At 36.4% G+C, this 27,400-nt stretch overlaps 1 protein-coding gene across 3 annotated transcripts in view; it reads right to left on the reverse strand.

Moving 5' to 3' along the window:
• IQCH (IQ motif containing H) overlaps positions 1–27,400 on the reverse strand; it is a 267,605-nt gene that overhangs the window by 172,915 nt on the left and 67,290 nt on the right. For 2 of the 3 annotated variants that reach the window (XM_074392752.1, XM_074392750.1), the window contains one exon: positions 25,018–25,134. The exons of the other annotated variant lie outside the window; for it this stretch is intronic. In XM_074392752.1, coding sequence (XP_074248853.1) covers positions 25,018–25,134 — 117 coding nt within the window. The remainder of the gene's footprint in view (positions 1–25,017; positions 25,135–27,400) is intronic. 3 annotated transcript variants of the gene reach the window in all.

Genomic DNA, 27,400 nt, shown 5'->3' on the forward strand with positions numbered 1-27,400 from the left:
TAGAATCCACTCTCCCATTATCTGGTACCAGTGTGATCTCTCCCAACAACATCTCAGAACTGGGCATTCTGGTTTTTTTCTACCTTTCTGGTACCTGCGGGCTTGGAGTGGGGAAGCCTCTGTTGAGGTATGCAGTCCTTTAGTTAGAGTTTTTAGGCTCTCCTGCCTCTCTTGAGACATCCCCTATCAAGACTTGCTGACTTAGTTGAAGATAAGGCCATCCCTCCCTACCTTCAACCCCCAAGCACTTTAGAGTATGTTCGTAGAGTCCTGAAGACTTTGCTTCTCTTAGAAAATATCAGACACATTATTTACCTTCCAATTTCATATTTCTTAAAAGCCTCCTTAGTCAGAAGACAGAAAAAAATAAGGATGTCTGCTTGATTGTCTTCCTTCCAGATTTTGTAAACTTTTGAGAATCTCAGTATTTTTATAATTTACTGGTAGTACTTGGAAGGTTGGGAAAGGTTAGGATTGGAGCTATGCTGTACCTCTCTACTTTGTTCCAGAATCTTCTGCTTGGTGAATTTGTGCTCAAACTGGATGATCATATTTGGCAACCCTGCCCCAATCCCCTCTGCATATTATGAAAAAGGACAACTAAGAAACAGAAAGGAAAAATAACCAGAGCATACAGTTTATCAGTTTCAGAGGCCAAATGAAAAATGCATGTCACTGTTTCATGGTCCAGTGCGGTTTGTTTTTACTGTATACTTTCTTGCTTTCTGAGTTTCTGATGCTTTCATCAAGCACAGCTTAGATCAATGGCTCTAGCCATATGTCCTACCACTCTGCCCACTTTCTCATGACTTTCTTGGTGCCACTTAACTTACTTATATACAAGAGTCTCACTTTCTCTCAGTCAGGTTTACCAGCATTCTTGGAGACAGAAGAAAATTCCCTGGGGAGGCATCTATAATAAAGGCAAGAGTCTTGGGCTTGGAGCACTGGATTGGATTCCTAGCTCTGTCACTTAATTAGCAATGTGCAGAATGTATGTTATTTAACTTCTCTGAGTTCCAGTTTTATCTTCTGTAAAATAGGAATCCTCTTATCTACAGGGCAAGTGATTTTTATGTAAAGGATCTGTTTCTGGAGACATTTCATAATTCTGAACTCACATAATTCAAGACAGGCAAAGAATGCCAGGTATGGCAAAGACTGCTGGCTAACATCCAATGTACTCCTCAGCCAGAAATTACATCTCCCAGACTCTCTTGCAGCTTTGTGTGGCTTTCTGACAAGGTTCTGGCCAGTGGTATAGGAACCTAGTGACTCTACTGACTGACATAAAGACAGGATGGTGGGAGCTGAATAGCCACCTGAGATCACAAGATAGATGCCTATCCAGGAGGTAAGAGCAGTCAGATGGAAACTGTGTGTGTACTTGACACTGTAGAACTGTGAAATGAGCCACAAACTGCTATGCTCAAACTGTTAACTATGGTTGTATTTAATCTATTGTTATTTTCTACATGTTCAGGACTCATATCCTAAATAATACAGGACACACACACACACACACACACAATATATAGTGAATTATACATATATAGTTATAGCTATAATTCACTTGAATAGTGAATTGTGTGTGTGTGTGTGTGTGTATGTGTGTGTGTAGAAATATATAAAACTCACTCAAATTTGAATTATTTCATACTTTATGTATAAAGCTAGAATTTGGCTGGGTGCAGCAGCTAATGCCTGCAATCCCAGTGCTTTCAGAGGGTGATATGGAGAATTGCTTAAGGCCAGGAGATCAGTACCAGACTAAGCAACATAGTGAGATCCAGTCTCTATAAAAAATAACAAAATTTATCTGGGTACGCACCTGTAATCTCAGCTACTTGGGAGGCTGAGTGAGGTGAGAGGATCACTTTAGCCCAGGAGTTCAAGGCTGCAGTGAGCTGTGATTATGCTACTGCATTTCAGCCTGAGTGACTGAGAGACCTGGTCTTTAAATAAATAAATAAATAAAAATAAAAAATAAAGCAATAACTTATTTTGTATTTACAGAATTCAATTTTACATTAAATTCACCATCACTTTTCTTCCATAAGGCTACTGTGAAGAATTAATGAATTAATATATGGAGATGTACACCATAAATTATTTTTCACACCAGAAATGGGTTTTTTTCCATGTAAACATTTTACTGCAGTACAACACTCTTTTTTTTTTTTTTCCTTTTTTTGTTTTCTGAGACAAGGTCTTTCTCTGTTGCCCAGGCTGGAGTGCAGTGGTGCAATCACAGCTCACTGCAGCCTCAACCTCTTAGGCTCAAGCAATCTCCTATCTCAGTCTCTTTAGTAGCTGGAACTACCACCAGGTCTGGGTAATTTTTGTATTTTGTGTACAGATGAGGTTTCCCCATGGTGTCCAGGCTGGTCTTAAACTCCTGGGCTCAAATGCTCCTCCCACCTCATCCTTCCAAAGTGCTGAGATGAGATTACAAGTGTGAGACACTGTGCCCAGCCACAACATTCATTTTTCAAAAGGCATAAGTGACGAATTGTCATCAAGTGACTACTGTGGGTCTAGCATTCAGAGCAAGGAGTAGAGCACTGCAGGCACCAGAACACGTGCTCCCTCCCAGTCACTACCACAACTCAAAGGCAGCCAGTATTCTGAATTCTATTACCACCTATTGTTTTTCTGTTTTCAAACTTAATAGATTATAACAGTATATATTCTTTTGTATCTGGCTTTTTTTCTTCCAAATGTGGTTGTGAGATTCACCATGTTGTTGTGTACAGCAGTATGTTCATGCCATGAACTTTTAAGTATTGATTTTTATGTCATAAATTATACATATAATCAGTTAGACTTGTGCCTCACCTAGCACTGTTTTGCATTCTTATAACATTCCATCTAGAATATTCTTCTCCTCTCTGCTTTGCTATTAAATTCTTGTCACCCTTTAACAACTAGCTTAAATGTAACCTCCTATAGAAAATCACTTCTGAACTCTTCTTCCTCTTATTTTCTATGGTTTTCGTTTTACTTATCTTGTTACATTTATAACATATATTGTAATTATTTGTATACTATCCTGAAGGCATAGCCCAATTCAGAACTCATCTAATTCTGTCTTATTATCTTACTTGAAGAAGAAAAAGAGCAAAGAACGTTTTTTAAAAATAATCACTTGGTGGGGCACAGTGTCTCACAACTATAATCCCAGCATTTTAGGAGGTGGAGATGGGCGGATCAAGACGTCAGGAGTTCGAGAGCAGCCTGACCAACATGGCGAAATCCCATCTCGACTAAAAATACAAAAATTAGCCAGGCATGGTGGTACACACCTGTTATCCTAGCTACTCAGGAGATTGAGGTAGGAGAATCACTTGAACCAGGGAGGTGGAGATTGTAGTGAGCCGAGATCACGCCATTGTTCTCCAGCCTAGGTGACAGAGCAAGACTCTGTCTCAATAATAATAATAATAATAATAATGATAATAATAATGATGATGATGATGTTAAGACTTTCTGGGAAGAAACAATTAAAATGGACATATTAGTAGCAAATATTTTCTATTTTGGTAAAGGTAGTACAGTAGCAAATATTATCTTTATAGCAATAGTGAAGCAGCTTATAAAAGAGTCTCTCTCTTGAAGACAGTAACAACAAACTCTGGACAAAATGTAAAACCAAACAAATACAAAACAAAACCCAACTATTTGAAGGCACTTAGAATGAAAGCAGGCAGAAGCTAGAGGGTAGCTGATCTTGAAAGAAGGGAGCTGCAACAGTTGAGATTTATGTGTGTGTGATTTCTGGCCTGGAAGTACTTTCAGACTATGAAAGGCAGAGTAGATATAATTCAATAAGAAAAACACAGTCTTACTGGCTTGAAAGCCAGAGGATGCAGTTTAGTGCTGTCATAAATGCTGAAAATAGGGAGAAATAATAGAAATAAGGAAGTTGCAAGAAGGAGAGGAGATTCCAACATTTGCAAACAAATACCATATAAATCTTTGGCTGACCTCTGAGCTCCATGTATTTGAAAGAGGTTTTTAAGGAGTCCAGCCAAGATCCAACTGCTAAAAATCTGCAAAAACTGAGCAGAGATTTCAGCTGCTACCAACCACAGCAAGGATAGAGTCTGGAGTTAGAATCTAGCCAAATTAACTGCCTACTTGAATAAGAATCAACACTTTAGAAAGCAAAATAACAATTCCAAGTCTCTAGAACATATCATTTATAATGTTTATAACAAAGAAAGTTACTGCACATACAAAGAAATAGGAAGAAGCAGCCCATAGTCAAGAGAAAAAGTCGGCAATAAAAACAGATCCTAAGGTGACTCCGATATTAGAATGAGCAGATAAGGACTCTAGAGCTGCTGTTAGACATATTTTAAAGACCTTAAAGAAAATATAATAATAAATGAATACATGGAAAATCTTGGCAGAGAAATTAAATGTATATAAAAGAGGACTAAATGGATATTCTAAAACAAAGTAAAATATTTGAAATAAAAATTAATGAAACAGATTTGACAGCAAATTAGAGTGGGCAGAAGAAAGGGTAGGGAACTTGAAGAGCAATCAATGGCTACTACCTAATCTGAATAACAGGAAAAAGAATTTTACATCACAGTTCTTCAGTAACTTGTGGGACAATATCATGTGGTGTAATCTGCATGTAATTGAAGACCCAGAAGGAGAAGAGGAAGATAATTACAGAGAAAAATATTTAAAGAAACAACGGCAAAAATATTCCCCAATTTGTTGAAAAACAAACTTACAGATCCTAGAAACTCATACAATGAATCCCAAGCAGAATAAACACAAAGAAAACTACATCCAAGCACATGATAATCAAACCCCTGGAAGTCAAAGGCAAAATAATCTTGAAAGCAGTCAGAAAAGGAGAAAAGATCCACTATATACATAGAGGAACAATTTGAATAATGGTTGATTTCTCATCAGAAACAATGGAACTTTAAAGCACAAAATTAAAAAAAAAAAAAAAAAAAGAAATAAAACATGTCTACTCCAAATTCTATATCCAGTAAAAAATCTTTCAAAATAAAGGTCATCTAAAGACTTTTTTTTTTTTTGAGACTAAGTCTCCCTTTTGAGACTAAGTCTCCCCTTTTTTTTTGAGACTAAGTCTGCCTAGGCTGGAGTGCAATGGCGTGATATTTGCTCACTGCAACCTCTGCCTCCCGGGGTTCAAGTGATTCTCTTATCTCGGCCTCCCGTAGTATCTGAGATTACAGGCATGTACCACCATACCTGGCTAATTTTTATATATCCAGTAGAGGTGGGGTTTCACCATGTTGGCCAGGCTGGTCTCAAATTCCTGACCTCAAGTGGTCTGCCTGCCTTGGCCTCTCAAAGTGTTGAGATTACAGGCATGAGCTACCATGTTTGGCCAATCTAAAAACTTTTTTTTTTTTTTTTTGACAAAATACAAACAAGTGTTACCGGCAGGCATGAGCTTTCTTTTAAAAAAACGCTTAAGGCTGGTCGTGGTGCCTCATGCCTGTAGTCCCAGCACTTTGGGAGGCTGAGGTGGGTGGCTCACCAGGTCAGGAGTTCAAGACCAGCCTGGCCAACATGGTGAAACCCCACCTCTACTAAAAATACAAAAATTAGCTGGGTGTGATGGCAGGTGTCTGTAATCCCAGCTGCTTGGGAGGCTGAGGTAGGAGAATGGCTTGAACCCTGGAGGCAGAGGTTAAAATAAGCTGAGAATGCACCATTGCACTCCAGCTTGGAAGACAGAGCAAGACTCTCATCTCAAAAAATTAATTAATTAATTAAATTAAATAAAAATTTTAAAATGCTTAAAAAAGTTCTTTAAGCCAACAGAAAATGACTTCAGATGACAACTCAGATATATAAAAGATGGTATCTTTTTCTCTTAATTTATCTCAAATAATTGGCTATTTAAAACAAAAAAATTATTATATGATGTGCATTTTATAATACATGTAAAGTAGATGATAATGCTAGCACAAAAAATTGGGAGGTCAATAGTTGCAAATTCCGTACAGTTTATGTGAACTGGTGCAATATTAACTTCAAGGAAACTCTAGTTAAAGTTAAGGATGAATATTGTAATTCCTAGAGCAACCACTAAAATTAACATAAAGTGGTATAGTTTAAAAGCTATAAAAGATTTAAAATGGAATCTTAAAAATTATTTTAAAATATGTAACCTTAAGTCGGTCAGAAAACAAATAATACAGAACAAAAAATAGATGGGATAAATAGAAAACAAATAGAAACACAGCTGTGATAGCAGCAGGAGGCAGACAAATGCTTAGGCAGATAGGGGTGTGTCCCCAGTGAAACCGGAGCTTCAGGCCCAGACAGTTTAAAGCCTAGCTACAAGTCTTGGGTAACCCCTTGGATCAGACTGAGAACCTGTCTTTCCAACTGGTGTGCTTTCCTCTGATTAATCCCCACCCTTTACCTATTTTACATATACCTACCCTTTACTAATTGGTTTCTTACACTGTCATACCCACCTTTGAGTGGTGTCTTCCCTTTACCCTTTTTTGCATACTCACACACCAGTCAGCACACACTCCCCATTCTGAGTCCATAAAAAGCCCTAGACCCAGCCAGACTGGAATAGAAACCACCCAACTTCGGGAGTGGGGGACCACCTCTCACATCTCCTGTCCACTGAGAGCTGTTCTGTTGCTCAATAAAATTATTCTCTGCCCTCCTCACCCTCCAAATTGTCAGCATAACCTTCCTGGATGCAGGACAGAGCTCAGGAACAATCAAAAGCAAGTACACGCTGTATGTAACCTTGGTGGGCCAAATGGGCAGGGCACCTCCAGTGTTAGGGCCTGGGGCTGAGAAAAGGCCCGGGAGGATGTCACCAGCTGTGGAGGTCCACAGCTGGCAAAGTGGCCAAGAAAAATCCTTTGTCAGTTGTTCTAAATCAAACCATATCTATAATTTCATTAAATGGAAATAAATTAAACACTCAACAAGTAGAGATTATCAGACGGAACTTAAAAAAACAGGACATGACTAAACGCTACTCTAAGAAATGCATTTTAATTTTAAAAACACAGGTTGAAAGTAAAAACAAAAAAGACTGATATACCCCGCAAACAATAAGCAAAAGAGAGATGAAGCAATTACATTGATATCAAAGTAGACTTTAGGACAAGGAGCATTATGAGAGAGGAAAAGAGATTTTTCTTAAACAGATGAAACAGATGGAAGAGTCTTAAACAGATGAAAGTTTCTTATAACCAAAAACCACAACAATAATAAATGTGAATGTCTCTAATAATATTAACACAAAATATATTAAAACAAAAAATGTCAGAACTAAATGAAAAAATAGACAAATATTCAATTAGAGTTAATGATTTTTAAAGCCTCTTCTTGGTAATTGGTAGAAAACAATCAGTTTTTAAAAAATCAGTAAATATACAGATGAGCTGAAAATCATCATCAGCCACCTGGACCTAACATTTATAGAACACTACAAACCGACAACTGTAGGATATACACTCTTTTCGAATGCACAGGTAACATTCACCAACATAAATGATATCCCAGGCCATAAAATAAGTCTCAATTTCAAAATATTGAAATTGTAGAGTATATTGTATAGGAGAGGTATGAATATGGAAAGAGAACTAATGAAAAGTTTCCAAGTGGGAGCAGAAACAAAACTCGGATTGGTTGATTCAATAACCTGGAGAAACAGTGTTGCCATTTGGCCTCTGATAAAAGCCAAGGCACACTGCTGTCAAAGCTCAGGACAGGAAGGGAAAAAAGAAAACACAGGAAAAAAAAAAAAAAAGAAAGAAAGAAAGAAGAGAGGAAGAGGGAAAAAAAAGAGAAAGAAAGGGAGAGAAAGAAAGATACATGGAATCATAATTTTGAGAGCTAGAAGAGACTTTAGGATGATAAAAGGGTAGTTAGCAACAGAAGTGACAAGTGGGATTGTGAAACATAGACTTCAGGAATGTGGTGACTAGAAATGACTACGGAGGAAACTGCAGCAGAAATACTATTCTGAACACATAGTAGTTATCTGAAGTGTGGGCATCTGCATGCCTCACAGACCCTGTACAGCACATCACGTAAAGTAGAGCTATTATGATGTCCCAATCTCCCCCAAAAAACAGTAACTTACGGTAAATGTGACTAACAAAGGAAAATGTAATATAATCTAGAATATTTTTCCATTAAAATTGTTATGAAATCCAGCACTTAAGCAAATTTTCCCAAAGTGTGTTCCTTAGAATACAGTTCTGTGAGCTATTCTGCAGAAAAGGGCTCTGAGGAATTTCAGGAAACATTGCTAACTGCATCCGCCATTCCTAAAGTTTTGTAAGGCATATCCCTGTGTTAGTGACTCTGGGTGGCTTAATGGTATAAAAATTAGTCTTGACTCTCTTTAACCTCTTGTTTCCCAGTTTTACGGGACCACAATACTCTTCTTGCACGGAATATCTATTAACATTCCAAAGAACCAGCATTCTTTGGGATACATTTCAGGGGGAAAAATTACCCAAAGATTAACACATAGCTAACAACGCTATTGCTATAATTTGCTAATAGTAGACCATTCTGTAAAGCTATTAATAAAAGACGAGTGATAACTGGATTTTACATAAAACTTTTCTTCGAAGGAGCTTGCAACACACTGGACCCAGAATTTTCCGAAGAATTCAGGTTGACAAAAATGTAATGATTCCTTGTTGCTATTTTTTCTCACCATATTAAATAGCATTTATTTGAGGCATTCCAATAGAAATTTTAATCTGGAAAAGTAATTACTAGAGAATAAAGTACTGCCGATTTCACTTAAATGACTATTATATTTCATAAGAAAAAAATGTATATACTTGATACCACATGAGAAGAAATGAGTTTAAATGGTAGTCGTTTCAGTTAAGATCTAAGAAAGATTTTGTGAATGAGTTTATCATCTATTATAATTATTTTTGCTATTGTTCTTTATTCCTTATTATAGAGCAGTGTGCCAGTCTCTAGGCATTTTCGTTTAAATACTGGCTGGGGTCGTAAGTGAAATAAAGTTTGGTCCTCATTTACCTCATCTCAGCAGTTGGGTTGGCACGCAGCTGCAGAACTGCTGGGGTTCTTTTTATTTAATTTGGCATCCCTTCCTGAGCAGTATTGAGACTTACTTCAATGACTCCACTGGGCTTTGCCATAATTTCTATGCTGTATCAGTACAGTCTGTGGAAGAGATACCTAAGCAAACCTGAAAGGAGGTTAGAAGCACTTACAGTTCAAGTGTTTTTGGCCGAAATCATTGAAGGGATTAACCTCAAATACAGTCCATCAAGAATATTAACTCATTTAGTAATAAAGCCAATTTTAAAGGAATATTCACTTGATCATTTTAATGTTATATGTGTATGTAAGTATATAAGAGTTTGCCCTTTTTCATAATTTCTCTTTGAATAATTTTTCTAAATTCTGAATCAGAATGTCAAAAGAAAATACATCTTCGAATTCTGGAAAAGCCATATATTAATTATATGACTCAGAAATTGGGAGTGACAATATTTCTAATATGCTTCAAGTATTAAAAGTGGTAACAAGTAAACGTGATGAGGACAGACTGCATATTTTGTTGCACACATAAAAAGCACTCAACAAATGCTCTTTTGAATGCATATATTGACCCAAAAAACCTTCTGTGAATTTTACTTCTACAATCAGTACAGAAAACAGTTTCACCTGGTCTGCTTTTCTGTCTCACATGTCACATGTTGGTGGTCATGAATGGGGAAGGAAGGAAACCAAAGAACAGACTTCCATCAGAATCATGGATGGTCAGAACTAGGAGAGAACTTAGAGATGATCTGATCCAATACCTCAAATTGACAGACACACTAACGCCCATGAAATATAAGTGATTTGCCCCAAGAATATCACTTAGTGACAGATGTGATCGTAGCCTAATATAAACATGGACTTTTCTTGTAATGAGGGTTGTCAATATTGTATGAGGTTATGATGTTGAAAAAAATCTTCCTTAGACTAATTTGAAAAATAGTTCTCTTTTAAATGGCTTTCTGATTTCTTTATTAAACATCTTATTTTAGTTTAATCCATTTGAAGTTTTCTTTGTATCGAATACAAGGTTAGGATTTAATCTATTTTTTTCCCCCAAATCATTAGCCAAGTGACTTGGCACCATTCATCTAAGGAGTCCTCCCTTTCCCACTGACTTACAGTATCACCTTTATTACATTCCAACTTATTTTTTATACTAAGGTCAATATTTATGCTTTTTTAATTTCATTAATCTATCAATTTTTCTGCCCATAGAAATAATTATTGTAATTTTATCATATGTTTTAATAAGTGGTATAAAAAGTTCACCTTCCTTAATCTTCTTTAGGAAAAAAAAAAATGAGGCCTTTTACCTATTCTTCAAGATGATGAACATCAGCAAGTTGAAAAAAATTAATATTCCCATGTAAACCAAATAAAACCCATATGAATTTTGACTGGAATCACACTGGACATAAGGATTAATGTGGGAAGAACTGGCATACTTATAAACATCTCCTTCTCAGGAATATGATATACCTTTCCATTGATTCAGGCATTCTTTGACGTTGTTCATTAAAGTTTTAGAGTTTTCTTCACATAGGCCCCCACTTTTTATGTGAAGATTATTACTAGGTACATCTGTTCCTCATTCGAGAGGGGACTGTGGAGAAGGTGAAGAGAAGGAGAGAAACACAAAGAAGAGGACGGAAGGGAGAAGAAAGGAGAGAAAGGAGGGCAGGAAGGAGGAAGGAAGAAAAGAAAGATGATACACCTAAAGATGGAAAACAAATCCACTTAAATGTTCCTAATAATTATCTCTAGGTGGAGGGATTGAGGTTATATAATTTTTTATCTTTTAACCTTTGTATTTTCCAAGTTTTCTTCAATGAGAATGTGAAAAAAAAAAAAAAGTGTTATGATCAGAAAATTGGGCATGGGGTGAACAAAGCTTCATGTTTGCTTCCTGAAGTCAGGTGCTGTGTTGACTACCTGGTCCTTGGGCTCACTTCCAAAAACATGGGTCCTAGGATGGCGCTAAGGGAAGTTGTGTGTAGGGCTTGGTGGCGGGAGGAAAGAGATGGGGAGATGAGAGAAATACGGCTCAAAACCATGCCCATGCGACTAGGCCCTCCCTGCCCTGTCACTTCTCTATGGAATCCTTCCTCTGCACACAACCAATTAGATTTTATTGAATTAATCATTTATTGAGTACCTTCTGTGCATAACACATTTTGTAAAGTAACCTAGCAGATATGAAAGTAAAAAAAATATGGCTCTTGCCCTTCAGGAGATCTAACAAGAGGAAAAGATACAAAGTCCCCTTTCGATTCAAGGTATATTGTGTGAAGGCTTTAAAATGATGCTATGATGGCCTAGGTAAGGGAAAATTAATTCTACCCAAAGAGATCTGGATAGACATTATTATGAACAAAAACAGGGCTGGCCAGGTATGGTGGCTCATGCCTGTAATCCCAGTACTTTGGGAGGCCAAGACTGGCAGATCATTTGAGGTCAGGGGTTTGAGACCCAGGAGACCCAGCCTGGGCAACATGGTGAAACCCAATCTCTACTGAAAAATACAAAAATTAGCCAGGCATGGTGTGTGTGCCTGTAATCCCAGCTACTCAGGAGGCTGAGGCAGGAGAATCCCTTGAGCCCAGGAGGTGAAGGTTGCAGCAAGCCAAGATCATGCTGCTTCACTCCAGTCTGGGTGACAAAATGAGATTCCATCTCTAAAAACAAAAAAACAAAAAAACAAAAAACAAAAAAAAAAAGGAAAAAAGAAAAAAAACACAGCCCTCACTTGATTATATAGGTCTTTATCAAAGTCACACACAAATAAATGCAAATTTATATTGCATTCTGACCAGGTTGACATTATGTCTGAAGTTAGAGATATGGTCCCTATCCTCAAGAGGGTTTACAATGTAGTTGGGGAGTTTTCATCTTCAAAGTACTAGCTCATCTTCTTGTTCTAGTCCTTGAGTTAATATAGCCTTTTACTAAATACTCTGATCTTTTACTTCTGTCCCAGATTGTGACAGGGAAATTTCTTCATCAAATTCCTTAGTCATTAAGAAAGCAATCTTTGACTGGGCCCAGATCCGTCCCTCAAATGTAGGTCAAAATCACCACCCTCAATTTGGTATAGAATAAAGAAAAAGAATGCTAGGCTGAAAGTCTGACTGGTTGAGTTTGAATTATGATCCTTTGACTTTTAGCTTATGTGACTTTGGGTGAATTTTATTCAACTGCTTTTTTGCCTCAGTTTCCCCAAATGAAAAATGAAAGAAGGACTAGTACTTACCTCTTAGGGCTACCGTGAGGATTACATGAGATAATCTACGTAAAGGGTACTTAACACCATGCGCAACTCAGAGAAGCCCTCAGAAATGTTAGCTATTGCTTAACACTTACACAATATTTAGCCTGAGCACGCAGCACCTTCCAGCCTAACATGCAGCCAAGAGCAGAAGCACAATTAGGTATCCTGCAAGTGTTCAAATTAGAAAATAGGAATTATGGAGAGATTTATCTTCCCTTCTATTAAAGTCCAAGTTCTACACTTTATGAATAAATGAAACACTAAACCCAAGATGGTAGAAAGTTGGTGACAGATACATTCCCTGGGATTTAAACGTGTAGATTAAATGATAATTCCATAAATTGGATGACATAGTAATTCCACAAGTAAGACGGTCATGGTTCGAAAATCCTTTTCTGAAAAAGTAAAATCTCCCTCCCAAAATTACGGTTATGTTAAACTAACCCAGAGTTAGGTATAGAGTATATTTTTAAATGAGTGGAGAAGACAATGCTGGTGCTTTCCTGGGTCACCGTTTTCACCATACAACTCTTTCTGATAACCTTCTATAAGGGTCAGCAACATTTGAAGTTAGAAATGGAAAAGGGCATTTTGGAACTCAGAAAATTGAGTTTTCTTAGGAACAATCTTAGAATGGTTAGGTTCCCAGGCAAGCTCATATGAAGTATTAGTACATCTGAGCCTAACCATCAGACATATCTGGGCCTCTTACCAGCTAGACAAAGAGAAAGAAGAATTACTTTTTTCTAAAAGTAGCTCCTAGTGGCTTTGGGAGATGGGGAGATAAGGCAAGCAGCATTTCTTACCAAGAAATAGCCCAAGAATACTTCTCCTATGGGCTTGTTTCCTCTTGCCTCTATTCTTCTCTTTCTCCTCCTAATACATTCTGTTTCTTCCAGACAGGGTTTCTCTCATCCTCTGGATAGTGTAATTACTCAGGTAGGATGTATAAACTAGCGACAAGGAGTTGGCCACCCCTTACTCCAAGTCGGAGTGTTAAACTAGAAAAACGGATACACGATCAATGTGGTCAGAACCATGTAGAAGCTAATTTAAAGGATTCCAAAATGGAAAGTGGTCTAATTGGTATTATCAAAGACAAAAGACATCAGCTGAAGGTGACTGGTATTTCATTGCAGGAAATTAGTAAAAGGGAAGGCAATGATTAAGTACACAGGTTCTAATATCAGAGCCTGATTCTAACACTTATTAACTGAATGACTGAAGAAAGTAACTTAATTTCTCTATACTGAAGTTTCTTTACCAGTAAGATAGAGATAATATCACTCATCCCATGGGGATTAATGTGATATAACATAATGCACATAGTCAACCCCGAGCAGATAGCAGCTATTAATATTTATTATAAAAAGTTGAACTGGAGAGTCAGAATTTCTCAGTATTATCTGTAAGGACTCACTTTACAGGGATGTATTCATATCCCTTTGGCAAGTGTAGCTTCACAGATGGATGCATCAGACTATAAAAGTGTGATGCTGCTGCTCACTGTGAAGACTGTCCAACTAATTGCCTTAATCCGTTCCCTGTTCACTAAGCAGCCTTCTAACTGGATTCTGTGTAGCTTTCTAATAAGAAGAAAATATGCTCATCAGATTAGGCTGACTTGACTGTTCAGATCTGTTTGACCATGGAAAGTGGCATTTCAGCTTGTACATCAGTCTCCTGTGAGTTCAGCTGTACCCAAGAGATTGATTGACTGGCAAAATCAAATCTCTAATCCTATAAAGTCCAGGGTTAGATCTTGGGCTTCACTAAGGTATTAGCACTCTAGTAGGCTCTAAGTTGCCAGTCAGCTGCCTATAAGACCTCGATATTATCATACCCAAAATCACACCTCTTCCTGTTTCTGAACCAGGGGATTTAAGTTGTTGACTTGCAAGACAGGAATAGCCTAAATAATATTTTCTTTGAATTACACAGGGTTTTAAAAAGTTATCTGACCACACACATTTAAAAATTAGATTTCACAAAAAATATAAGCATAACTTTCCAGCTTCTTTTGAAAACCCGGCCACAAAAGGCTAGAGCTAAGGTGGCTGTCTCCAGGAGGGAAGGCCTGTCTCCTCAGTTCAGCACTCCAGCAATGTGGACCTAGCCTTTACATTCAGTCAGTTCAGTAACTTACTATCTCCCTGACCCAATACAACTATGTTGTGACTCCTACCTTAAATAAGAACAATTTGAACATTTTCTAAGAGTTTTTACTTCGTATATAAAAGAAAAAAAATGTCAGGAAGTAAAAAGCCTGTTCCATTAATACCACTTTTCCTTTTTTATTTTTCATTTAGCACAAAGAGGTAAGTTTGGAAACACACCCATATTTCAGAAAACATTTGGATTAAGATAGTCTCTTGGGCATTTCTGTGCATGGTTAGATTGGGACCCTAAGGGAGTTGGGGAGAAGGTGAGAGTAGGAGAAGGGACTCATACTGTCCAGTGCTGAGGCTGGGAAATGGCAATATAAGAGTTGAGTGGGGGAAGGGGAGCAGAAAGTATGAGGAATCAACCATTCCTACTCTCTATCCTTTTTGCTTGCCACCACTTCTCTTGCACAAAGAAGTCCTGCTTTGGCTAATGCTGGAGAGAGAGGTGAGAAGTAGGGATCAGGGATGAGGTTATAGGCAGAATCATTAGCAGTAGTGGCGTATACAGCATTAGGACAGAAAGTAAGAGTGGTTGAAAGGAAATCCCAGCCATCCAGTTAGACTGGCCAGTTGTGAGTGGCCATTTATATGAAAGGGACAGAGAGCTGTATGTTAACGGTCAGGGGAAGATGTTGCCTGTAGAACTCTAATTAGGCAGTTTCATGAACATCTAACAAGTTCAGGAGATAATGTTATTCAAGAAAGTACTTTAAAGCCAAAGGGAGAAGAAAAAAAGTTTAATAACTAATGAGGACATCAAGGAATAGAGATTATTCAAAAGAATTCTAAAGCTGCCCTTCAGTTTAAGCAGCTGGAAAAGTGATCTAACTTCAGAAGCTGTCTGCATTAAGCTCTACCTTTTATGATCCTGACTGAAAAATCACACAATTAGATTCCAGGAGCCCATTCAAGGCTATCCATCAATTGACCTCCACAGCCAACCACATCTTTTAGTTTCTGCAACTTGATTAGGCAAAGCTCTAAGCCATCCTCCATTACTCTCACTGTTCTTTACCTCTGCCTTTGCTTGTATTGCTTCTCGTACTAAAAATGTATACATCCTCTCCTTTAGCCTTGCCCAACAGTTCCTCCAAGGCCTACCTTAAGGCTTGCCTCCATCTGTCAATTACATTGATCCCTTAGACACTGGCAGTTCCACAAGGAACCAAATGAGCATTAATCTGGGAGTAACATAAGCAGGACTGTGGTCCTGATGATTCTGAAGTAGCCAATTTATCTTCTCAGTATGTAGATGAGGAATTTGTCTTTAGAGACTAAATGGTATACCTATGTTAACTTGGTTTATAGCACCAGTAGAGAACAGGATTGAAAACCCAAGTCCTGATTCTCCATCTATGGCTCTTTCTACTAAAGCATGCATGGCTGTTTTCAGACCTCCTTAGTTGCCAACCATAAACTGATTTATTATTCAGGCTAATGTGGAAGATAGAGATGGAAGTAAAAAGATTACATGATCTTTTTACATTAATAATCAGTTATATAAATCTGGTATTTTCGGGTCATATTGCCCAAACTTTATAGCCTAATGAGAGGAATCTCCTCTAAGTAAGTATATGCTGGTTTACTTAACACATTTTGCAGTGTAATTCAGAGGCAATGCTTTTAAAGAAAGTATAGGGGGAATCACTGTAGTCTATGTGTACTTGCTTCTGTTCTACCATGGAGGTTTTAAAAGGCTAGGAACATATACTTGAGTTCAAGTACAGTTTAAGGTACAATGGGTTAGAATACTGGAGAACGCAACAATAGTATTTATTCATCTCAAGAACCTCTCAGTAGATAATTAACCTGGGCCATGATAAAAACAATTCTATTAGTCCCATTCCTCTTGTGGCTAATGCTATCATGCTACTTGCTGTACTATTTTTCCTGTGCTTCCTTTTAAAAAGAACACTTACTATATTATTGCAAGCATTATCACTTTTGTAGCTGCTCCATTTTCCTCTTTGCAACAGAAAAGCAACTGTAATTAGGCAAAAGCATAAATTTTATATTTTTATTCATGAAGAGGTAATTCTCATAAAAATCTGGGCTGGTAGACTAGACCTATCCACTTTTTCAAAGGTTTTCTGTACCATCAACTCAGACAAGTGGATATTTCATCTATAAAGAATACACAGCTTTGAGGAAATTTCTTTGTTCTGATGCATACTTTTTCCTACACTGGATTTCTGCGTGAAAGAAAAGATGTATCACAGTTCTAACTTTTGGGGCATTGCAAACCCCTCTGGCAGCCTGGTGAAGCCTATGGACCCCTTCTCAGAATAATGTTTTATAAATGCATTAAATAAAATACATGGGAACCTATTATACTGCAATACAGTTCTATCCATAGACCTCTTAAACCTATCATAGGTGTGACACAGGTCCCTCTATTGAAATACAGTTCTCTGTTGAAATACAGTTCTACTCATGGACCCCTGTACCCTAAACCTATCATAGATGTGACACAGGTCCCTCTGTCTATCTAAATTTTCGCTTTTCATTTTGGGATTAATTTTGAGGTTGGAAAGACTATCTCTCAGTATGTAGTCAAATAAATAATCAAGTCTAAAGCCCAAGTCATAAAGTGAAAAGGCACAAAGTGAAAAGTAAATCATATGGGAGCAGGCCTAGTCCTGTTAGCAGGTGGCTGCCGACCTGGAATGATTTCAGAGTAGTGCAAAGGCTCTCTTCCTGGATTCCCCCAAATCCCTCTTCTCCCCGTCCATTCATGCTTGAAATCCCTTAATAGAGCCTAATTTCTTTGTTTTAATTAAGTAGAGGATTTGCTCTTGTTAAAAAATAAATACCCATGGGAGAGGTAATACTTGATGCCAAAGATGTGCAAATTTATTTTCAGCAGTAGAACAAGTTTTTCAAATGCAACCTTAAATAGAATGCTGATATAGAAACAAATGTAAATTTTATAAGAATTTAGTATAATTGTGTATGCCAATTCTTATAACATAATTGCATGTAGTATTATGTACCTATATGTATATAATTATTATTTAAATAGAGTATGTACTTACATTATATATTAGGTAAATATTTATATTATGTATTTATTATAGATGTATTTATATATTTCTGGTTATATCAATATAAATCAACAGTGGAAACAATGAGGCTGTTTTGGTGAAGACAAATTATGAAAGCAAGAGTTTTAAATAAGTACGATCTTACATCTATCACAGAATAAAATTTATTTATATATTTTATTTTGCCTGCACAAGATGTAGAAAATCCAGATGTGAACAAATAAGTAATTTCAAATTGCTAACAATTTGTTATGTCAGTTATAATCTCAGCATTTTTTCAATTAAATGATCCAGAAACTTTAAAGAATAGTGGAATTTTTTGTTTCAAAAGAGTCACTAACAATATCTACCAACTGCTTAAATTCCTTAATAATTAAGGATCAGTTGGTAAGTAGTTGACTAGGGGATATTTGACACATAGATTTCATAATTAATTTGAATCCTGACTCCCCTTGCTTACTGCACAACCTCAGGCGAGTAGCTTCATGTTAGTCTCAGTTTCCTTATCTATAAAATGATTATAAAAATGGCACCTACTTATAGGTGTAAGGGTTTAAAAAGATAGTGTACATAAAACACTGTGTCTGGCAAACTTAATAAATGCTATTATAACTGAAGGGCTAAATTACCAAAAATATTTTTCAAATGTGTCATGTAACATTTTAGGATGTTCTATCATATCCTATTTAAATTTCTTTTCAGGTGTCTTGGCACCCTTCTCTTTCAAATAATCACTGAGTTTCAAAGAAATTAATTTTGTTTTGCATGTTGAGTCCAAATTTTGACATTATGCTTCACTGTTTACTTTTCTCTGCAGTTGTAAACAGAGTAACATTGCAACCTGGTACTGTCAAAGACTGTATAGCTCATTTCAAATCAAGTAAAAACGAACCTGAAGTTAAATCGAGCAGTGAAAGAATCTGTGATACTATATTATCACGGTGTAGTCATTGCAATGGTATACTTGACTACTATGCTGTGCCAAGGGTATGCACCAGAGAACTTGCCTGGCTTTTAATTGATAGTAGCACATATATGTTCTAATACTAATATCAATTAATGTTTATTAAATGATTACCAGGAGTCATGCACTGCTTTAAGACCTTCACACATATTAACTTATTTTATCTTTGCTTATTTATTTGTATGATTATTATAAGAATGTGTATGAGGAGATCTGAATTTCAAAATATGACTAGTACAAAGCTACACCCTATCTAATAAAAAACACTTTTATGGGAAATTCAAATGTGTAAACACACGCGTGTTTGCTCAGAGTAAACCTGAAAGCACAAATTAACCCTCTGATGATCAAATGATCAAATGCATTAAAATTTGGCATCAATTGAAATATGTAGGTATTATTATTTATTATAATAAAAAATGCTTACATATTTATCATTAAAAATGAAATGCAAATTAAATGCTTAGAACCCCTCCGAAACTCACTGGAATTCTCTAACAATTTGAAAATCAACATTAGGCTGGGTGCGGTGGCTCATGCCTGTAATCTTAGCACTTTGGGAGGCTGAGGTGGGTGGATCACGAGGTCAGGAGTTTGAGACTAGCCTGACCAACAAAGTGAAACTCTGTCCCTACTAAAAATACTAAAATTATCTGGGCATGGTGGCGCATGCTTGTAATCCCAGCTACTCAGAAGGCTGAGGCAGGAGAATCGCTTGAACCCGGGAGACAGAGGCTGCAGTAAGGCGGGATCCCACCACTGCACTCCAGCCTGGGCAATAGATCGAGACTCTGTCTCAAAAAAAAAAAAAAAAAAAGAAAGAAAGAAAAAGAAAGTGAAAATTAAATCCTATTACTTATTTATACTGGGATGTGAAAGGAGTCAAATCAGATTCTTTTCTGAAATCATAAGTGTGAAGAAGGAGATTAGAGATTTTTAAATACAAATTCATTTTTCAGGAAGGTAAGAACCTTATTAGGTACCTATTATGTGCCAGCAATGTTAATTATAACATTGTTATTATCTGTATTCTCCTTAGCACCCGTGTGTAGTAGGCATCATTATCCTGACTTGACAAAATAGAGAACTCAGGATCTGAAATGTAATTGGCTTACCTAGGGTTCCATAACTGCAAAATAGCAGATAGGACCCAAACTCTAATCCACTCTGCTCTAAGTCCCTCCCAGCACACCAGATTACCTCTCCATTTTGCTTCCACCATTCATAAACCAGAAAAATGAGACTGAGTGAGACAGAGTAACCTGCTCTTGGAAACACTAGTTAGTTAGTGGCCAGGCTGTAATAAGAATCCAGTAGTACCAGTGTTTCGCTAGGTAAATCCTATCATATGGCCCATGGGAGGGTACCCTGTGCGACTAGGCCTGCTGGGAGCCAGCAAAATCATTCCTTCACTTCAAAACTCAACATAAGTTTATATAGCTTCAGAGCAGAGACTAGACAGAGGAGAGGACAAATCAGTCCTGTCCTTAGTACCTATTATGTGTAAAACACTGCTTGGTGCAGGGGAGGATTTGAAAAACAGACAAAGAGAACAGACAACAAGGTCTCTGTCCTTGTATCTGTGTGGGAAAGAAAGCGTAATCATGTAAAATATTAAATAGTATCCCTGGAGGAGACCTCAGCAATATTCTGGTTCCCTGCCTGGATCCCTACAATAATATGTTTTAAATGACAGTATAAAACAATGGCACAATAAAATATATGAGACTTGCCAATAGTAATAACTAATATTTTTCAGAACAATTCTTTGTACTGGGACCTTTGTTAAGTGCTTTGAATTATCTCATTTAAAAACTCAATACAATACTATGAGATAGATACTTTTATTATGGACATTTTACATGAGGAAAGGGAGACTATTTCTGGGAGATCCCTGGTCTAGTAAGGATTCACACCAGGCAGTCTGACCCAGAATCACTATTCTAAGAGCTAAAAAGTGGTTTAAGTTCACCACAGGGTTGGTTTGGGAACATATGCAGGATCTTGGCACAGAAGCTCAAGAAACAGCCCTGTAAAGAAATTAAGAGAAAACTCACTACAGTTAGATTCTTTTATGACTGTTATCTGACAAGGCTATAGCCTCTCACTGCCTCTCCCTGCTCTCAGAGCAATGGGCTTTTTGAGACAGCCATCCACCAGCTAAAATTGCATCACTGTCCTCAGCTTTCCCAGCACTCCAAACCAATGCAGAACTGAAATTCTAAATAGCAGCAACATACAAAGGCAATACCCTACTACCTCCACCATCACCAGCACCACCATTACTGCCCTATTGGGGGAATATATTTTATAGGCTATGAATCAGGAAGGACATGAAAAGTCATTCCTTTGTCAAAAACTCTTTCTAAGCAACCTGAAGAGAAAGCACTCTTTAAATGATAGGAGTAGGATGTTGTGCATGCCACCACAGTCCTTGGGTAATGACTGTGTGTCATAAATAGGATATGGCATTTCAGAATGTCTTTAAAGCTATTTCCTTTTGTTCAACTAATTTAATTTACCAAATGCTCCTGGTAAAAGGAGGGGGACCAAGATGCTGACTCCACATTTCCTGAAAAATCAACATTTTCTTTTTAAACTGCTCTCAAAGAAATTGCATTTGACTGTTGTCTGCTGGCTCCCTTAAACTCTACCTCCGTCAGAATTCTGCCCCAGCAGGTGTGAGAAAGAATAGATGCAGAACTTGAGTGAATATCCACATCTGTTTTTGGAAAAAGAGAACAGAAGCAGCACAGAAGGAAGTAAAAGAGATAATTGCTGGCTTGAACTACAATACATTTTACTTGTGGGCAGAGGGCCAGCTTACAGCAGGCGGAATATGCAGGCCCATCTTATTGGAATTCAGGGGTGGGCCTCCATTCTTGTCCGGAGACAGCTGTAAACCAGCAGCCCATAGCATCACAATCAGGCACTGAGTTTTGTCAAGGAATGCTGAAACGTACAGAAGCAGCTTTGTCTGCCTCAACTGCACCCCTGCCTGGTGAAATGACAGTCAATCTCTGATTCCAGATGACAAGAACTGGATAAAAACTTAAAACAAATGGCGACCTTTCAAAAGATTAATTTGTTTACCAACAAAATGTTCCCTCTTTGTCATCCAAGATGGGGGTGACCTTCACTTTCCCATATCTAGCCTGAAAGGATGCTGACTATAGTCATCTGTTAAGTTAACTCCATCTCAGCAATTATTCCCTTTTTTTATTTTTAGTGACAAGAAGGGTTTATTAATTCACTCTGCTTCTTGTTATGGTTTATAAATGCAACAAGCTCATTCTGAATTACTGCAGTGTAACAACAATTTGTTTAAATCTAATTCTGCTACTGTTGCCAAATTATGTTGTGACTGTAATTGTGGCCATATGCATGGGCTTAAAACACAATCATGTTTTGAAACTGCCCTTCTTTCTCCACTCCCATCCCCCGTTCCCACCCCTTACTTCTGGTGCTTCTTCTAATTATTTGACATTAACACAATTGCCTCACTTTCTATTACTTTATCATTTCAGAAATGAATATGCTTTCAGTGAGAGAGAGATTACTATGTACACCCCAAGTGAAACAGTAAAGAATGAAACTATGATTTGTGAAGTGTGGTTGCTACCCAACTAAGTTAGTGGAAAACACTGCATAACATACGACTCATAAAATCTAGAAATCATAATAGTATTAAATTCAACCTCATGAATAAATAAAAGATTCTAAGTTTACATTGCATTATATATTTATTTATTTGGAAAGTGGGACCAAAGAACTGGTATAATTCTACAACAACTCATATCTTGCCAAAAAGAAAAATGTTTTTATGATTCTTTTCTAGGTCATAACAGTTATAATCAGAGTTATTTGTGCAGCAATTCAAAGCAATGTTTTGTTTGGCTATTTTGTTATGCATTCATAATCGTTCTTTTAAAATTCATGTTAACAGATACATGTTTCAAGCCTTTTAAGAAACTCTTTTTATTTAAAAAAAAATAAATCAAAGTCAAATTTTCTGTAGATCTCTTAGTGTGTTGTATTATAAAGTCTAACTGGAACTAGATGTCAGTGAGGGAATGCGAACAGTACCAGGGATTTCTTCTTGTTTCCACATACCTTTGAGGACCTACTAGAAAAAATGTTGGAAGGTTGTTTGTTACTATTTGGCAGATCGAAGATACTGAAAAAATCACCAGTGAGTCTCATTTTTAATACTTTTTTGTAAATTGGTTTTACATAACAGAGTCACAGAATATAAAATTCTGAAGATAGTTTTGCAATACTAGTATTTGTGTGTGTGGCAGGGGTTACATGTTTTCAATGCACTAAAATCCTTGCATCAGCTCCTTATTATCAGGAAGAATATACCATTTCATAAGATGGAGAAGATACCAGCTTTTAGGAACTAATAATGGAAATTGGCTACATATTCACATTTGCTCTGTCAAAAATGTCTAAATTTGTTTACAGGCTTTTGACAGGCTGATCAAGTTTTATAAGAAGTAAGGAAACACATAGCCCTCGGCAGCCAAATAATAATCCCCTTTGAGTGTTTAGAGTAGTTCTAAAATGATTAGCTTTGATGCTGCTTTTCTAATTAACTATACATCACAATGCTAGACACACTGATCTAGTTTATGTAAGTGCTTTTGATACCATTTTTGTAAGTGGTAAATCACAATTGCACTTATTCCCAAATGCTTTATATGACTGTTTAAAATCAAATACCTGAATACTTCTCTCATAGTACTTTTTGCACAATGCTTCTGTTTTTTAAATCCAGAATGAAAATACTGTTTTCAGTTAGTACCACCATACAACTATATTAACATAAAATGATAGGGTCAACTATTTGATCAAAAGGCCAACTGTTTGAATAAAATATACATAATGTGCATCCAATTTTAAATTGCTCTGGTATAGACTTTTATGGCATCTAGTTTTATGAAAAAAGGAGATTTAATACAGTAAATGGATATCTACTAGCTATATGTCATAAAAGGCAAAGTGCTTTCCCAAATTCTCTCTGCTAAAGTATATAGATACAATATCCAAGGCACTCATTCTATTTGGAAATTGGAAAAAATATAATTAATGAGTAAGAATCTGCCCCAAGTTTTGGATATAATTTTGAAATCTCTATTTATTTAAATCAGAATCTTCATTCAGATTCATAAAGCAAAGCATAATCCTTTTTAACTCGAGAGGCATGCCTTTTAAAACTCCAGTACTCATCAGAAAAAGTTCGCAGGAAACGCAGCAGTTGCCTCCAGCTACAAAGCCTCGGTACTCCTCCAGCTAAGCCAGTATTAATTCTAGATTGAAGAGGAAAACCAACAACAGCAAAAGAGAAATCTGCTTCTCTCTGTGTTGCCAGAGAAATAATATTTTTATTTCGAGGGCTTTGGGCTCATGGGAAGCAGATAAAAACCCTTTCCCATTATTCACAGTGACATTTTAAATAAAGTTTCAGCAGGAATAAAAATATCTAACTTTCTGGTTATTTCTTAGGCTATAAAAGTATTTGTAAGATAAAGTGCTCTTAAACCAAACCTGTTAGAATAACATAAAGCACAAATAAAGAAACTGAAAATATATTTCAGGGTTACATAAATGAAGTAGGCACTTGAAAATGTCTAGGTAGAAAATTTGGAAGATTAATCTAAGAGACTATTATGTTAGTTAGAAATGGCTTTGCAATTTAATCCTAACAATCTTGTTTTTAGTTTTGATTTCACCAAGGCATATATTGAAGAGCTTTTGAGAGAAGCTAAAGGTTAAAAATGTATTAAGAATATATAGCTGTTATCTCAGTAACTATTTTCAGTGTTACAAGTGATCTCAAATTAAATAATTTCCCAGTTAAAATGAAGCACTACTCTTAATTTTCCTAAGAAAACTCCACAACATAGAAAGACTATAATCCTTGCTTTAGGACAAGTTAGCAGCTAGCTAGTCAATGGCAAAAACAGGCATAGACTCTGAGATCTCTTACTGCAAATCTACATTTGATTATTTTTCCCTCTCATTATTTTGCTGACATAAAGGATTAGTTCCTGCTTGCCTCAGATTTAGAGTAATATTCTCAAATATTTGCACATTATCAGAGTATGCACAATTGAAGAAGATTCTGTGTTGTTGTTTTCTTTTGATTCTTCTAGTGGTAAGCCTACTATCAAAGGAATAAAATATTTAAAATTTCTCTATTAATTGTTTTTGCTGGTAAATTATTTCCTTGTTAAAATTATGGTACTAGATTATTTAGAAATATCAAATAAAATAGAGAAATCTGAGCTACAAATAAGTCTTTAAAATAGGCTTACATTTTCTTAATCATTGCTAATTATAAACAGAATGAGAACCACTCCATCTCAAAAAAATTCCAAAGACAAAAGGATCACAATCTTTACTTAACATCTATATTACATCTTACCCTACTAATAAATGACTTTTATTTCTTTAAAAAATAAGAGCTCATTAAAACAACTCATTACTTACACACGCTTTTCTCTGATTAATATATGGCAAATTGATTCCATAGTTCGCATTTACAGCAGCTCTGTGGTGGATGTTCTCAGGATCCTGCATGATTTTTACATTCAACCCTATCTTTCGCTGAAACAAAGAAACAATGAAACTTTCATGCTGGATGAACAAAAACGCTTACTAACATTTTATATCTTCAAAGGAGTTTAAAGTTCTTTGGAAATAATTATTTTAATGAAATTCTCACTGGAAAAAAATATATTTGGATCTTTTATTTAGTCTGCTAATCAGTCCCTTTTATTCACAAACAAGGTACTTTCTGTAGATTTTCCTCTGTGTATCCCACTGCTCCCACAAATACATCCTCAGACACTTTTTCTCAAAAATAATGCTGGAAGCCAACCAAGGTGGGCAAAGGACTAGAGAGAATGCCTGGTCTTAATTTATTTTTAGCTTTCCAGGTCAGGGATTTGCCAATGAAATCTATACTACAAATACACAGGTAGAGGGCTCCCTTGGTCTGTTAATGTGACCACTTTCCTCTAGGGATGTTTACAGGTAAATCTCAGTTTGGGCCTGGTAAATTTACCACAACAAATTTATCTACTCCTTCACAGAGATTCTCTTATCTGTAAGAATAATTTATGCTTTCATTAGAAAAAGTCAGTCTCTTGTTTGAACCACTTATTTCTCATTTTAAATAATTCAAATTAGTTATTGCTGAGATGCTTAAAAATAAATCATGAGAGTGGGCCACATAGTGGTGGTGGGAAGGGGCCCTAGATACTTGTCAGGACACCTAGTTGCCAGCTCTCCTCTTGACTGCTATGCGTGACCTTGGGTAAGTCACTTTACCTCTAAGGAAGTCAGTTTCTTTATTTGCAAAATGCATGTTAGACCTGACAGTCTCCTGAGAAACCATGCCTGAGCATTGGGATTCTATGATTTGAGGCTAAAAGATAATTTGGCACATAGGGACTATAGTATTACTAATAATTTCTAAAGTCTTTTGTAATTAGTAAAATTGTAATATAATTCATCTACCATAAAATTCACCCCTTTAAAGTGAACAATTCAGTGGTTTTCAGTATATTCACAACCATCACCATTATCTAATTCTTGAACACTTGCATCACCCCAAAATGAGACCTCATACTCATTAGCAATTGCTCCCTATTCCCACCTCCCACTAGTTCCAGGCAACCAGTAATCTACTTTGTGTCTCTACTGATATATCTATTCTGGACATTTCATAGAAATGGAATCAAAATATGTAGCCTTTGTAATTTTTTAAAAAAGAGGTTAGAAGTATTGTGAGCAACTTAACTGTTTTCCTTTCAATTCAGTGTCTTAGTTTTGAGGATTATCTGATGTAGTTGTTAAAATGGTTACAGGAATTAGACAGCTTTGTTCATGATCCAGCTGTTTCTTTGACATATACATTCATAAATGGTCTGTGCCTAAGGTCAAAGTGAAGAAGGAGGCTACAAAAATACAGAATGTACGGTAGAGAAGCATAGATACATCTAGCTAAGGTATTTCTTAACAAATGTTCCAAGTCTTCCTTTTACTTTTTAATAGCATTTTTTAAACCAAATCTCCAAATAACTGCCCTCAACTGTCCACTTTATTTAAATTTGGGCAGGAACACAGGATGCAAACAAGACATGTCTGTTTCCTTCTCCTTGAGGGACACGTGGTGACAAAAGTAATGTAGTACCTAATTATAAACGGCTTTTCTTCTGTGGGTAACACTCACAGCACTACTCCAGGGTTTTCACATGAAAGCAAATTACCTCTTCTATTGAAATTAATATCTGAATATAATTTTTTCCTTCTTAATTATACTTCCAAAATAATTTCTATTCTACCAAGGATTATGAAATTTCTAATACATATTATATTGATTGGATGTGGGTTTCTGTAATAAGGGTGTTTTTAAAATGTATTTTAGATACAGAATTGATGGTAATAGCTTCATCTATCATGTCCAAACTTTGTTAGAACTTTTTAATTATGGGATTATTGGCTCAGTGGGCCATAGCAGTTTTCTTAGTTTTACCACACTCCATCAAGTTTGTATGGTTATAAAGAGGAAATGGCCAAATGCAGAATCACTGCTAAAACTGGCCTTAAAGTACTGTATGTTTTGCCTATTGTTAAATTCTGTAGCACTAGACATAGATATTTTTGAAAAGAAATCAGTACGTTAATAGAAATCCAACAAAAATGATAGGTATAATATCAATTCTTTATGGTTGGCTTCTAAAGCAATGATCTAAGAGCAAAAGATAATTTTAAAATATTAACATTCTCATATTTACTATTTTGGTACCACTGAATGTGGATACCAAAATAATAATATGTAGCATACATGATTTAATTGCTCCTTCCA

This window comes from Saimiri boliviensis, chromosome 2 (assembly GCF_048565385.1).
Source record: "Saimiri boliviensis isolate mSaiBol1 chromosome 2, mSaiBol1.pri, whole genome shotgun sequence".
Classification (NCBI taxonomy): Eukaryota; Metazoa; Chordata; class Mammalia; order Primates; family Cebidae; genus Saimiri; species Saimiri boliviensis.